This window comes from Semicossyphus pulcher, unplaced genomic scaffold (assembly GCF_022749685.1).
Source record: "Semicossyphus pulcher isolate SPU_LCO1_2020_fin unplaced genomic scaffold, fSemPul1.0.p SCAF_28, whole genome shotgun sequence".
Classification (NCBI taxonomy): domain Eukaryota; kingdom Metazoa; phylum Chordata; class Actinopteri; order Labriformes; family Labridae; genus Semicossyphus; species Semicossyphus pulcher.
The window spans coordinates 6,532,280-6,546,329 of NW_027211702.1; the positions used below are offsets into that span (position 1 = coordinate 6,532,280).

A 14,050-nucleotide genomic window follows, 5' to 3' on the forward strand; every position below is an offset into this window, starting at 1 on the left:
TAACACTCGAATGGTAATGTTAGCATACAGCCACTTCCTTTGTTACATTAGCTTTAGCTGGATCGTCCTTTTGAATAACAGTATCAAACTGTAATGTTAGCATTTAGCCACTTTTTAGATAATATTACCATGTTACACTACTGTGAACTAGCTAACAGCTAACTAGCTACAATTAGTTGGAATTTGTGCCTTTCCTATCATGTCGAATAACAAACAGCGATGTTAGCATTTATGTCAGATTACACACTTTTATACAAACCTTGAACACAGCAGTACAGCATTTTAACAGCATGTTAGCTTCACACTATGGCTGTGTCTCAATTCAGGGGCTGGATCCTTCAAAGGACGCAGTCTACAGAGGATGAGTCAGCCTTCGTAGACGCCAAGGCCGAACTGAAATGAGACGGTCTGGTCTACGGAGGGTTTCCTGTTTGCGTCACCGGCTGTTCCCGCCCTTATTCTTGTGCCACCAACGCGGCTCCTGTCACCTAGCAACAGGTAGCTAGCGGGCTAACTAGCTATCTCCTTTCATGTTCTAAAATTTGTATCGCAAGCTTTTCGATTCAGTTGAAACCAAAGACGTTTACATTTAAAGTGTATTCCTCGGCCGTTTGAGAGTCCACCATCTCGTTTGAATTGGTGCGCAATGAATCTTGGGATAAGTTGGGTCACGAAGGATGCACCTGATGGATCCTTTGTGACCCACGCAAAGGAGGATGCATTTGTCGGCCTCATCTGAAGGAGCCTTCGAAATGGGACAGCCGTCCATGCGCCGCTGTGACGCAACCGGCCTTCAAATATGTCCTCCGAAGGATGCAGCCCCTGGATTGGGACACAGCTCCTGAGTGTGACGTCAGAGGAAAATGGCCGCCATGTAGAGATATAACATTTCTAGAAAGTGTTTCATTTGGATGTAAAATTACTTCGAGCTCCAGATTTCAGGATCAACATTGTAAGTCATCTAAAAAAAATATTTCTAAACATCACTATGAAAACCTACAAAAGGACTTTTTTAAAAATGGTTAGACCGGACAATAAAATATAGGGACAAAGTTAAACATCTACTTTGATTTCATGGGAACTTAAAAGTAATTCTAACATACTGACTGATTTTTATCAGTATCTTTCCATTGTCAAGCATCACAAGTACTTTTATCAGAGTATCAAAGAACATGTTAACCACTGGGGTTTAACAGCTCCGGGGATCTCAAGGAATAAAAACATGTCCGACTTTACGAGTTGGTGACGACTGTGGATTGAGGTTGTGTTTGGGGTGTAAAACTGAGGGGGAAAAGGCAGAATTTGTTGGCCTCATTTGGAGGAATGTTTGGAATGGGACAGCTGCGTCGACGCGCTCCGACATGTCTGAGCCTGAATGTAGACTTTCATGGAGGCACTCTTTGAAATGGGATGCAGCTGCAGAGCTAAGATGGTGGAGAACAGTGGTGGAAAGTAACAGAGTGCAATGACTCAAGTATACTGTACTTAAGTACAAATGAGTAGTGATTAGGCCCTGTGATGCTACTTTCTATTTCTACTGCAACACATCTTAGATGGTAGGTAGCTCGAATAACTCTCAAAGGCTAAAGGAAGGTTAAATTATTATGTATTATATATTAATTATATATTAGAAAAGTTAAAGGTTCATTCTGGTGCTTTTAAACCAAGGCCCTTTTTTATATTTGGACAGGCTGCAATGGCTGCAACGTATCCTTTCAGAGCCAGTGAGCCCGATCAAAGTCTGTCCACTGAAAGATTGCTATTCAAAGTATCTAACAACATTACGGAAAGCATCCCTGCAGAGATAAACCTTTTTGTTAAAGAGGAAGATGATTTTTTAACCAAAAACAGACGTTACATCGCTCTCTCTGAAGCCACCAGACTCCATTGGCAAAAACACTAATTTTACATTGCAGAACATGAAGGTTTCTGGGCTAACGCTGCTTCGATCAGTTCTGTTTGTTCGTGTTACTGTGTGACTTCAGTGTTTAGAATGGTTATTTCAGATCCAACACAATATTAGTGTAACACATTGTAACACAAACAAACTAACTGGTCCAGGCAGCCGTAGACCAGCAACTGCTGTGTTCTGTAAAGTAAAATCATTGTTTTTGTCAATGGAGTCTGGTAGGAGGATGATGTCACGGCTGTTTCTGGTTAAAAAAGGGCCCCAGGTTTAAAAATAAAGTAAATTACACATCAATAAGTTGTCAATAACTTCAAGTTAAACCCTTCATTTCAAGATAGACTGAAACATTTTACAAACGGATATAGATTAATGATTAATTTAATGTCTATTGTTGTAAGTAACTATTTTTTCTTCTCTTAGTTTTATTACAAAAACTTATAACTTTAAAATTACAACCAAATTATGTGTATTAATTCAATCAGTGGTTTATTTAAATATGATCTAAGTGCTTTTTTAATATTCTAATGAAGGCGTGGTCTGTTACTGTAAATATTCACTCCATCAGTGTTCATCACGTAGAGGAGTGGTCTAATTCTCTCCTTTAATTTATGAACATTTGGGTGTGGTCTCGTTGTCATTGACATGTAAATGATATGCAAAGCGGAGTGGTCTGCTCTGTGGCATTATGCAAATACAGTAGTGGCCTATATGTAAATAAGGGTGTGGTCTACTTCTTCAGTATGCAAATACGAGTGAGACCCTGTTTGGGTGTAACGTATTCTACAGTATGGCTTTTTGCATAACGTATGAATATGCAGCTAGGAGTTAACAGTTTGACTGTTAACATGTGATTACTCAGCAGCTCATTTATGCTTTTTAATAGTTTCTGTGTTTATTTCCAGAAGCAGGAGAATCCGTCTGAGTGTAAGTTACAGTGAAGGGAGTCAACAAAACAAAAGATGCTTAGAAACACAATCAGTGTGACTGTCTGACTTTGTAGCTACTTATCTCCCTATTGCTCATGATTTTATAAGAAATGTTTATGTTTTATTTTAATTAAGAGATCACATGACATCTCACACACTGACAGCTCTTTGGAAGATAAGAATGGGAACCAAATCATGTTTTAAGGATGTTCTTTTTGTTGTTTTGTCGGCATAAACCAGGCCCCTTAACGCACCTCTAGGCTGGTTTCACAGCCAACAATAAACAGTAGAAGAAATCCACGTCCATTTCCTTTATGTTTACAGCACAGACTATATAAGTGGCTCAAACCTGAATTCTCTCTCATGTCCAGCAGGAGGCGATGGTTGTATAAAGTTTATTTAAAAAATGGTCCCCCTCCTCTCTTGAGTTATTCCCTCAGTAAACATTTCCCTAATGAGTTTATGTTCATTTAGCCATGTGGAGTCACAGAGACCATAAAGCAGGGGAGGAATCAGGGCGGGGCTAGCTGTGATTGACAGGTCCCTATTGTGGCATTTTTAACCAGGATAGAGACGTATCAATGCGTATCTACCCTCTTGTCCAAATATGGTCACTTCCTGCTCCAGAAACCCAAGGCGGTGACGGCCTAAATGTAAAACTAAAGGCTACAAAGACGGCAGTCCACGTACAAATGGCGACCTCACATCCAATACGTACTACGCTACCTCCACTTCCACACATGTCCACACACCTACAGTCTAATCCTCCTTTCCCAACAAATTTAACGCGTTGGTGCAGGTTTTTCAGACCCGGGAAGACCCGCTAATAAATGCAGATTGTCTCTTTTCCCATTGCCAGTGGAGTATACTCCTGTCTGTCTCTTTTCTGCGTCACCGTCTGACGTCACAAATGCACCAGAAACCTGCCGTCTGATGTCCTCTTCCCCTCGGATCAGAGGAAGCTCTCTCGCCTTGCTGTGAGTGTTGCTGCATCTTGCACAAAACAAAGAACACATTTGCTGTTGTTGATGTTGTTCTTCTGTGTTTACGCGACAGGGGCCGGAAGTTCAATGCGCATCATAGCATCGCGCTGGAAATGGGTAGGAGATTAGCGTGTCGACACGGGTCTTGTGTCCCCATCAATGCCGATCGGAGCCGGGGTGATAATTACCCGGGTCGACTGCAGAGTCATGGGACCCGGGTCTGAATGCCGATTGTAACCTTTCCTACTTAGCAAAAACGTTGATAGTGTTAAGCAGGTTTTTTGACCAGTGGGAAAGAGGCTTCAGATTTTACAGTGAATCAAAGCTAACCATTCACACTTAGTCAAACACCGATGGCGACGCCGTCGGGAGCAGTTCAGGGTTCAGTGTCTCTTTGCCTTTTCATTGAGCCGACTTCTGTTGACAATATTATTTCATATTTTCCGCTCTGAAGTAGCAAAAAGCACCAGAATAGTTTTAATAACAGAACGAAACAGGATTAAAAAAGGAGAGTGTTCAGACGTGTCTACACTACCCGGGTCCTGGTCTGCATCACAACCCCCCACCCCCGGCCTCCCCTCCCCTCCCCTCCCCCCTCAGACCTCTGAGCGGCCCGGCTGACCTGTTCGATCTCTGCTGCCACAGTCTGCCTCTCTGTGCCGCTGCACCTATTCCCGACAGCCCCCCCTACACACACACACACACACACACACACATACACACACACTCCCCCCCCTCCTCATTCCTCCCTTCTGCTGTCACATGTGGCCTCCTCCCCCCAACACATCAACCCCCATCCCTGACAAAGCATGCCTCCCTCATGCCCCCCTCCTTCTCCCTCTGTTGTCTAGCCCTCCTTCTCCTCCCCCCATCGCCCCCCTTCCCCACACACACACACACACACACACACACAACAAACAGTGGTCACTTCAGTCCTCACACCCCCCTCATGTCACCCCACCACCTGGTTTCGTCCTTTAATGAGCAGAAGGTGATCAGAGAAGTGAAATCAATAATGAAACTGAAGAAATAAGTTGTTTTCATGTCTTTTTATCTTCATCTAAAGCTTCATTTACAGGTTTTATTTGTTTATTTATCCATTTCTATTTATAAAAACATGATTTAATTTGTGTTTTTGTGTCAGATATTTTTTGTTTTCACGTTTTTTATTTGTTTTTTGTTTGTATTTTTAAAATTTGATTGCAGTTTTAAACCAAAGAAAATGAAAATCAAGAGAGAAAACTAATAAAGAGAGTTTCAGGAGAAACTGAGAAATAAAGGAAACAGAATCACTGATGCCAGAATAGATTTCGATGTTGTGTGTTTGTGGGTGTCAGTCTTCCTCGATCCAGATGGAGGAGCTGTGTCTGCACCATGGAACAAAACCATTGTCCACACCATTCACCACCAGCGGAGACGGCGGCACTGATATCATTCCATGCTTTTATTTTGAAGGGATCTTTATTTTTAAAGAACGTTTTTGTGCAGTTTCTCTGTGTAATAAAAAGCAGATATTTAACCCTGCAACAAGCCACTCCTGCATCATTACACCATGCATTGTTCACATTGCCTCCTCACTTCCACCGCAACCTACCTACTGCAAGGTTTTATGGGTAGAGCGGCAGCTGGAAAAATCCTGCAGAGCTGCAGGAGCAAACGGGCAGCAGCGATGGATGTGATGTGTTCCTGCAGAGCGATGCCTCACTCAGAAAAATGAGGCAGCCAGGAAGAGGAGGAGGACCAAAGAGAGGAGGAGGAGGGTGGAGGGAGGGTGGAGGGAGGGTCAGTGTGAGGTGGCTCTGCTCTGCATACACAGCCTCACTGATATCTTCATTCATTGATTTAAAGAACACCACCAAGTGGCACAGAGCAGAGATAACAGGACGCAAAGTTCTGAGAGGAAATTCCAGCCGGAGACGAGAAGTGAAGCATCAGTCACATGACGGGGCAGGAAGTGGAACTGAAAAAGGCTTTTATTTTATTAAGATGAGTATAAACATCCTGCAGTGGATCTAATGCGTCCAATACAACAGCCCTGCAGGAGGTCTCATCTTTATGAAGTTAGAACATAGAGTTCGTTTTCTAAAGATCCTCTGCACACGTTTCTGGAGCTTTGACTGCATCTCATCTTAAACATGCTCATACAAAAAGCTCCTCCCGAGTATAAATATAGGTTAATATAATAACAAGAATATAAATGTTATCTTACACATTTCTTCATTACACTTAAAACAGTTAGACTGTAAGTTTTGTTTTTATTATTCTTGTATATTTGAATTGTTAATATAAAAACGCAGAATCAGGATTTAGATTGTTCTGCATCTCTAACACTGAGATGCTCTGTGACCAGCAGGTATGAACCAAGTCAAATAAAGATCTTTTTATTTTACTTACTGTTTGTTTGTAGAAAAAAATGAGTTGTTTTTTTTGACAGAAGTACAGTGTAATTTATTAAAACATAAGTTTTTCTTTCCACTTTGTGTGCTTTAGAGTTTATAAGTTGTTACCTTTGGCTTTAATAAAGTCCAAAAACTTGAATGAATAATAATTAAGTTAGACGTAATCAGCAACAACTTTTAGGTTTCAGAAAAGATGCCTACCAGTTTAGACCTGTACTTTTATTCTATTGTTTTATATTTGTATTTTCTGTCCTCTTCTTTACTTATAATTATTTAAACCTTTTCATAAAGTGTGTTCTAAGACTAAAAGCATGCATGTGGTGCTTGTTGCAGTTTCAGTGCTGTTGTTAAGTCTGCATGAATAAATAATGAATAAATAAACTCTAATATCTGTCCAATTAAGTGTAGGATAGAGCCAATAGCCGGTTAGCTTAGCTTAGCTTAAAGACTGCAAACAAGGGAAACGATTAGCATGGATCAGTTAAATAGTAAAAAAAATCTAAAGTGCACTTATTAACACCTGACAGTTTTTATTTGTCTTATTCTGATAAAAACTGAGAAATGTATAGTTTTATTTTTAGCGGAGGTTATGTGGGGGTATCATCTCTGAGGTGTTGCCGGGCCAACAGCAGACACTCCAGGAAGTTATATTTAACAAAGAATAAATGATAGCAAGAAGAGGCGCTGGTAGACAGATCCAGGCTAACTGTTTCCCTCTGTTTCCAGTGTTTGTGCTAAGCTAAGCTAATCAGCTAATGGCTGTAGATTCCTTTTCTTACTATAAAACTAATCATTTAACCTTTAAGCTGCAGATTGATGTATTATTATTATAAAATGTCCTTCATTGATAACATATTGACATTATTAATGAGGTCTTAGCCTATTAGAAATGTGTTAGCTGCGTCATTATGCAATATAAACGATACATTTATGATTTATTTTAAAGGCTTATAACTGATCTATAACAGATTAATCAGTTATTAAATAATCAGTAATAGAGTCATAACTTACAGCTTATTAACCCTTTATAGATGCTGTCTTTCTCAGGTGAATTATAACTCTCTGAACGTGTTTTTCATGCTGGTATCATGTTACAGACTTCATAACTACAGTCAAACACAACATTAATAAGATTACCATTTTTTATTAAGGTTATAAATTTTAACAAATATCATCTGGAACAGTTTTACCCGGTGATATACAATTTAGTAAGCACAAAAATACAAGAATAACAACAAAATATGTCGAGAATGGCTGAATACTCTCTTTATTTTGGTACACATAGTGCTCGTAAAGCTAACGCGTGGACGCTCGGGTTATGGCTAAAATCAGGAGTTTCCTTTTTAAAACAAAAGGACTCAAATCTTTTGTACAAACCAAGACGTGTTGGAGTCATGAATCAGCAACAACCATGATTAAAAGAGGAGGGTGTCAAACTGCCAAAACAAAACCAGACTGATTTACTGTCACACAGAGGAAGTGATTACCAAAATAAGAGCGCAAAAAGTGTTACAGAGTTGAAGTGTTGGCACTCATTAAGTGATATGAGCTGGTTCAGTCCGTGTACCATTAAAGTGTTCAGGAGGGAGTATTGAAAGTGTTTTACATGACAACAAACTGCTCAAAATGTGCAACAGAGTCTGTTTCAAACTGTTTTTCCGGAAGGACGGGGCAGACATTCAGTCACTTTCGCTTTCAGCTCGCAGTAATGTGCGTTTGATTTAAGGCTACAGAAGTCAATCCGTTTCACCAGGAGAGCTGAAAAGGTTCAGTATGGCACAAAGTCTTTCCTCTCCCAGCCAAACCACTGTCATTAAAATGCTCATTTAAATATCTTTCTCATTTTTCCTGCAAAAATAAAGTTGATTTAGACCTAGTAGGGGAGACCGGGGGCTGTTGTAACACCTCAATTTCAACCAATCAGAAGCCCGAGTGATGTCATCAAGTGCAAACCAATAAATGAATCAAACTCAGGTGTGTTATTAATAGGTTTAAGGTTTAAGTCTTTACATTTTTATCTGCTGTATATGTTGAATTTATGTTTGCTAACATTGGGGTCAGTTGTAAGCATGCTAACACTGATTTAGCTAAAATTCCATGGAAGTGGAAAAAAACTGTTAACTGCATGAAACCAGCAACCATCAGCAGACAGCAGAGTTTCTGCAGCATTACAACAGACCCCACATTCAGCGCTACATTTGTAAAAATGCTTTTAAGACACTGATTTCTGCAGCACATCTGTCATGTTTGAAACATTACTGTTGTGGAACATTAGAAACTCTGAGTTCCCTTTTATTTTCTGTAAACTTATAAGGACATTCTAACATGATGTAAGAATGACCCCAAAAGGTTTCAGAAAAGTTTCAATCAAATCATCGTTTTCTGCATATCAACATGTAAAGATGTGGAGAACCTTAGAAACGTTTCTTTGTTAAAATGTTCCCACACAGAGACTGGCAGCAGAAAACTGCCCCTGGGTTCTGTTACTAATACTTGGTGTTAAACATGTTACATCTGACCCCGGTCTCCCCTAAAATAAAGTGTTTGATTCAAAACGCCACAATCGCCCGGGTCCACGCGCCCAGACTGGCCAGGACCTGCTTGCTACAGATCTGTTCCAAGTCCGCCTGCCTGCTCAGCAGCCCTGAAAACCCCGATCCGAAGATGGAGATGAGGTTGGAGATGTTGGAAGTGTCCGTGTAGTCCGGGTGGGAGAACAAACAGTCCTCGCGTTTCGCTCTTTTGCGAGCCGCTGTAAAATCCGATATTTCCTCCACATCAGACACACAACAACCGAACTCCACCTTCCGCTTCTTGGCCGGGGACTGCGCGCCCTGTCCGCACTGGAGCGCGTCACAGCAGCAGTCCTGGTGGAGGTAACCGTTCTCCACCGTGGTCACCACATGCGTGTCCAAGTCCAGCACGGTGGTTTTGTTGCAGTACGCGGAGCTGTTCGCAGAGAACTGGTCACACTGTGACACCGGAGAGGACTCCATGCAGCAGCTCCGGTAGTAGCAGGGCTCCGGCTCCTTGCTGTCCTCCTCCAGCGGACAGCAGCCGGGGAAAGCGCTCGCTGTCCGGGCGTGCGCCGCGCCTCTGTGGCACGCAGCGCCGCACAGACTCGCCTCCTCTCCGCCGCAGCAAGCAGCCCGCGCCTGCTCCTCATCCTCTGCGTCCTCCGCGTCCAGATCCAGCGGGTTGAGCTCCTGGATCTCGTTGCAGACCGTCATCACCTCCTCGTACTGCTGCATCCTGTAGATCTCCGCGTATTTCTCCTTGATGTAGACCTGCCTGGCGTTCCGCAGCACATAGGAGACCAGCAGGTTTTTGTGCAGCTTGATGCCTCCTCTCTGCGTCCTGGAGTTGTGGATCTTCATTAAAGAAATGGAGATGAGGCTCTGCGCGTCCGCTGCGCACTCCATGGTGTTGATCATCGTCAGTGTGCCTCCTCTCCGGGGGAAGAAAGGCGTCTCTCAGCTATCTCAGAGGGAAGCGTTTTGTTGGAGGAGAAAGGTTCAAGTCAGCTCTGTGTGGAAACATCGGACACAACGATCCGCCTCCGCCTCAAAGCCAGCAATCATTTGCAGATGGCCTGAAACAGAATATATATACTGAAGACTTAGAGTCCGCCCTCTTTGGAGCGAGCCAATCAGCTGCCTGGGGTCTGTTGAATGACAGCCTGGTGCTCTGGAAATATGTCGCTCTCGGCCAATCAGCGTCCGGCGGTTCCTCTGAACTATTCAAATTCCTCCCAGGCTGTCTAACAGGAATGTCCTCATTTCAGGCCTCAGAGCTGAGAGCTCCAGAAAACCAGTTCATGTTCCGGGTTTACAAGTTTCAAATGAGTTTTCTTTTTACATCAAGCCGATAAAGTCTCCACAGTTTGTTCAATCTTTACTCTCTAAAGTGGAAAATTGAACTTTTTTGACCAAAATATTCGAAGCAAAACTTTAATTTGTCCTCAAACTGTGTAAAAAGAAACAAACAAATAAGTACATAAAGGAACACATAGCCAACAAATGATCTGAATACTACAAGCTATAAAACCTCATGAGATACCCTACAAAATAAAAGTCCTCATAAACCCAATTACATATTCTATTGTTATACAATTGGATTTTCTGGTTTCCGTTTTAATTGTTCTCTAATTTAATTCTTATTTATTGGATTTGTTCACAGTAATAAAAAAAAAAATCATACAATAACACCAACTTTATTTTGAAAAGACAAGGTCAGCAGGGTCATTATATTCTTATGTAGCTCCATGTTCAAACAGAGCAGGCTGTCAATCAAAGACAGGAATGTGTGTGACTCATCGTCATCGTCTCCTGCCGGTTTCACTGATGAGGAAACGTTCAGTTCAGTTTGTGTAGTCGCACCACAGTCACTGCGTAAGAAACTGTGTGTATTCCCAGGTAAATGAGTACAAAGACCAGGAAGTATTTACCTGTTTAAAGGGCCGGTACAACAAAAACAAAACATACAGTCACCAAAATAAATCTCCCATAACAGCTGCAGTGAAACAGGAAGTTCCTGCTCACTGTTTGTACTTATACCTCAGGAAATAAATAGGAAAAATTAGGACACATGCAAGAATATTAAAACAACACTGAGCATAACTTAGAGATATTTGAACCAGGTGAATACAACACATTTTTAGGAAGCATCCAATAACTCAAATGTTGCCTCACAATGTGCACAGGATTCAACTTCAGATGTTCCAACTTCTCTCTTGTAATATGATTACACTACAGTATGTCTTTGCCACACCAGTTTATAGTTCCCGCTGAGGCTCTAATATTTCTTCTTTTACGTGTCATGGTGAGAGATTTAAGGCACCGACTGCAGATCCGCCTTCAGAGGATTTTGAGGGACTTACAGTGTATTTATTTAGATTCACTTTCAGAATTTTCAGCCTCATTTGTCAGAGATAGACCCACTGTAGTTTACTTATCAGGGACCAAACAGCAGATAAAAGAGGGAATATCAGATTTACATGTGAAAGGTGACCTGAAACTCTGATGTTGCTCGGGGTGTGTAAACTGTTAAATAACGATGTGCTAAACTGTCAATCAAAGCAGAATTTATACATTTTTGATTTAGTCTCAGACTCAGATAAATATTTCCTAAAATTTAATGTCAAATACTGAATCAGAAATGCACCAAAGCCACGTCCTCCTCCACTGGAACAGCAGTAAACACAGTCCCTAGTGATACTGTGTTGTGGCTTGTCAGTGTAGCAACATTAGCAGCTAACCTGCTAACGTGTGGGAATGTTGTGAAGCAGGTCTGTGTTTGTGGAAAGTACCCAGGCAGCAGCAGGAGAGAGGCGGGTTTAACACACAAACACACTCAGAGGGGGAGAGAGAGAGGGGGAGGGAGAGAGAGAGAGGGAGAGGGAGAGGGAGAGAGGGGGAGAGAGAGGGAGAGGGAGAGAGGGAGAGGGAGACGGAGAGAGAGGGAGAGGGAGACGGAGGGAGAGAGAGAGAGTGGGAGAGGGAGAGGGGTAGAGAGAGAGAGAGACAGAGAGAGAGAGGGGAGAGAGAGGGGGGGGGAGAGAGAGGGAGAGAGAGAGAGAGAGGGGAGAGAGAGGGGGGGTGGAGAGGGATAGAGAGAGTGAGGGGGGAGGGAGAGAGAGGGAGGGGGAGGGAGAGAGAGAGAGAGGTAGAGAGGAAGAGAGGGAGAGGGGGAGAGAGAGAGAGAGAGAGAGGAAGAGACAGAGAGACAGAGAGGGGGGGAGAAAGAGAGAGAGAGACAGGCAGAGAGAGGGAGAGAGAGGGGGGGAGGAAGAGAGAGAGTGAGAGAGAGGGGGGGGGAGCGAGAGAGAGGGGCTGTGAAATGCTTCTGAATTTGATACCGAGCCCTGCTCTGATCGGCGTCTGCGTCTCTCTTGCTTTACGTATGTGGTTACGTTTTCACTCTTTAAAAAGTCAACAGTTTATTTTTCTAGTTGTCATATTTAAGTCTTTTTTTCTACCCCCTAATACCAACAGCAGGAGGGTTTTCAAAATAAAAGCTCCTAAAATAAATATGTTAACGTTGTGTTTTAGCATAGACTGTATATAAAAAGTGGGCGTGGCCTCTGGGTTAAAAAAATGAAACAAATGCAGAAGTGTCTTAAACCTGCATTCTTTCTCTTGTCCAGCAGGGGGCGACTCCACTGGTTTTAAAATAAGTCTGATTCTATAGAAGTCTATGAGAAAATACTCTCTCCTGATTTCCTCTCTCCTGAAGCTCTAGTTAGTCTTTTTCAACACAGCGTAATGTTCATTTAGTCAGTGATGCTCCCGTTTAGAGTCACACAGACCAGAGAGCAGGGGAGGGGTTTAGGGCGGGGCTACCTGTGATTGACACGCCACTAACAAAGCATCCTAAAAACTGTTTTGTTTAGCTTTCAGTTGTACTTTAAAAACACTCTGAGAAGCCGGCTGTTCATTTCTTAAGTGAGTACATTTGTTCAAAGTGTTTTTCGCTAGCTTAACTTAGCATCCTAATTAATAGTGCGATTATGTGAGTAACAGATGCATCTTGCTAACCAAGCTATCACTAGACATAGCTAAAAGCTTAATGTTTGCTAACCCCTTATCCTCTCTAGCTCCACCTTCATTGTCCAAATATGGTCACTTCATGTGCTTTGCTAACAAAGCTAACGCTAACTCCACCCTCTCTTCAAAATAGGTCTCCCAAAACATGTTCAAAAAGTAAAATAGAGGTTAAAGCAGTCTATGTTTTAGGGCGTAGCTACTTGTGATTGACGAGTTGCTACCACAGCTACCTGTCTGTAAGAGGCACAGCACTTCTGCCCCCCCCCAAAAAAAAAAACACAAGACGGCAACATCCAAAACGGTAGTCCCCAAACCGAAGGGTGACGTCATAGTGGCTACGTGCAATTTTTATATAAGCTGCATGTTTTTTATCTTTGTTGTTCTGCCCCCAAGTGGCCAGAAAATAAATGAAGGCAGCGTTAAATAGAGTTACTTTCAAGGGGCATTTAATACATTTACAGTCAGCAGGGGTGGTATCCTGTCCTCATGCTCGTTTCACATGGACCGCACCATCTTTGTGTGAATGAAGATTTCTGCCTCCAGATTGAAGCGAGATGTAAACCCAAACCGCTTCAAGTAAAAACAACCCCTTACCAATGCTTTGTTTTTCACATATGACAAATGTTTCATATGACATCGTTGTAGACTGATTTGTTTCTGTTTTTAGGCCTCCTCACGCGCAGTGACCTCAGTATTTAAAACTCTTACTGTGGGTGAACATGTTGGAATAAAACCCATTTTCATAAATCATAATGTGTGTGATAGTTTCTCTGTAAAGGCAGCAGAACATCCAGAATGAATAAGGATGGTTGGAGGTGAACGAAAACAGAAGTTTCCGTGTGAGTCTGAGCACAGAGACATCCCTCTCAGTCTGTCTCTGCAGGAGCAGCTCTGCAGCACAGTGGCCTCTACAGGTTTACTCACAGTTCAAAGCTGCCATGTGAGTGCAATAACCTGTGTTGAACCTGTAGAGGCCAGTGCAGCTCCAGTTTTCTGCCCTGTGTGATTAGCTCTTTGTTGCCGTTTCCAAATTCTCCCTCTGAGGTGGGACGGTGCTGCTGCAGCCTGCAGGGTGCAACCACATCTTTATCTCCTCGCAGGATGAAGAAGAAGAGGAGGAGGAGGAGGAGGAGGAGGCAGTCCCTCTGGATCAGACCGAGAGGAGCTCAGGGCTGCCTGAAGGACGCCTGACTGAAATGTTCTCTATGAATGATGAATGTGTGATGCAGAGCAGGACGCTTCTTTCTTCCAGAGGAGGTAGCTGTTTGCAAAGAGGACAGACCACAGA

The 14,050-nt window shown here is 42.6% G+C and overlaps 1 protein-coding gene across 1 annotated transcript; it reads right to left on the minus strand.

Moving 5' to 3' along the window:
• Window positions 1-7,377: 7,377 nt before the first annotated feature.
• ier5l (immediate early response 5-like) lies at window positions 7,378-9,782 on the minus strand. Its single transcript, XM_069677224.1, has one exon. The coding sequence runs from the start codon at window positions 9,649-9,651 to the stop codon at window positions 8,767-8,769; it is 885 nt and encodes a 294-aa protein (XP_069533325.1). The 5' UTR covers window positions 9,652-9,782; the 3' UTR covers window positions 7,378-8,766.
• Window positions 9,783-14,050: the final 4,268 nt, after the last annotated feature.

Excerpts from the sequence above, each read along its gene's own strand:
- ier5l (XM_069677224.1), bottom strand. The coding sequence starts at position 9,651 with ATGATCAACACCATGGAGTGCGCAGCGGACGCGCAGAGCCTCATCTCC.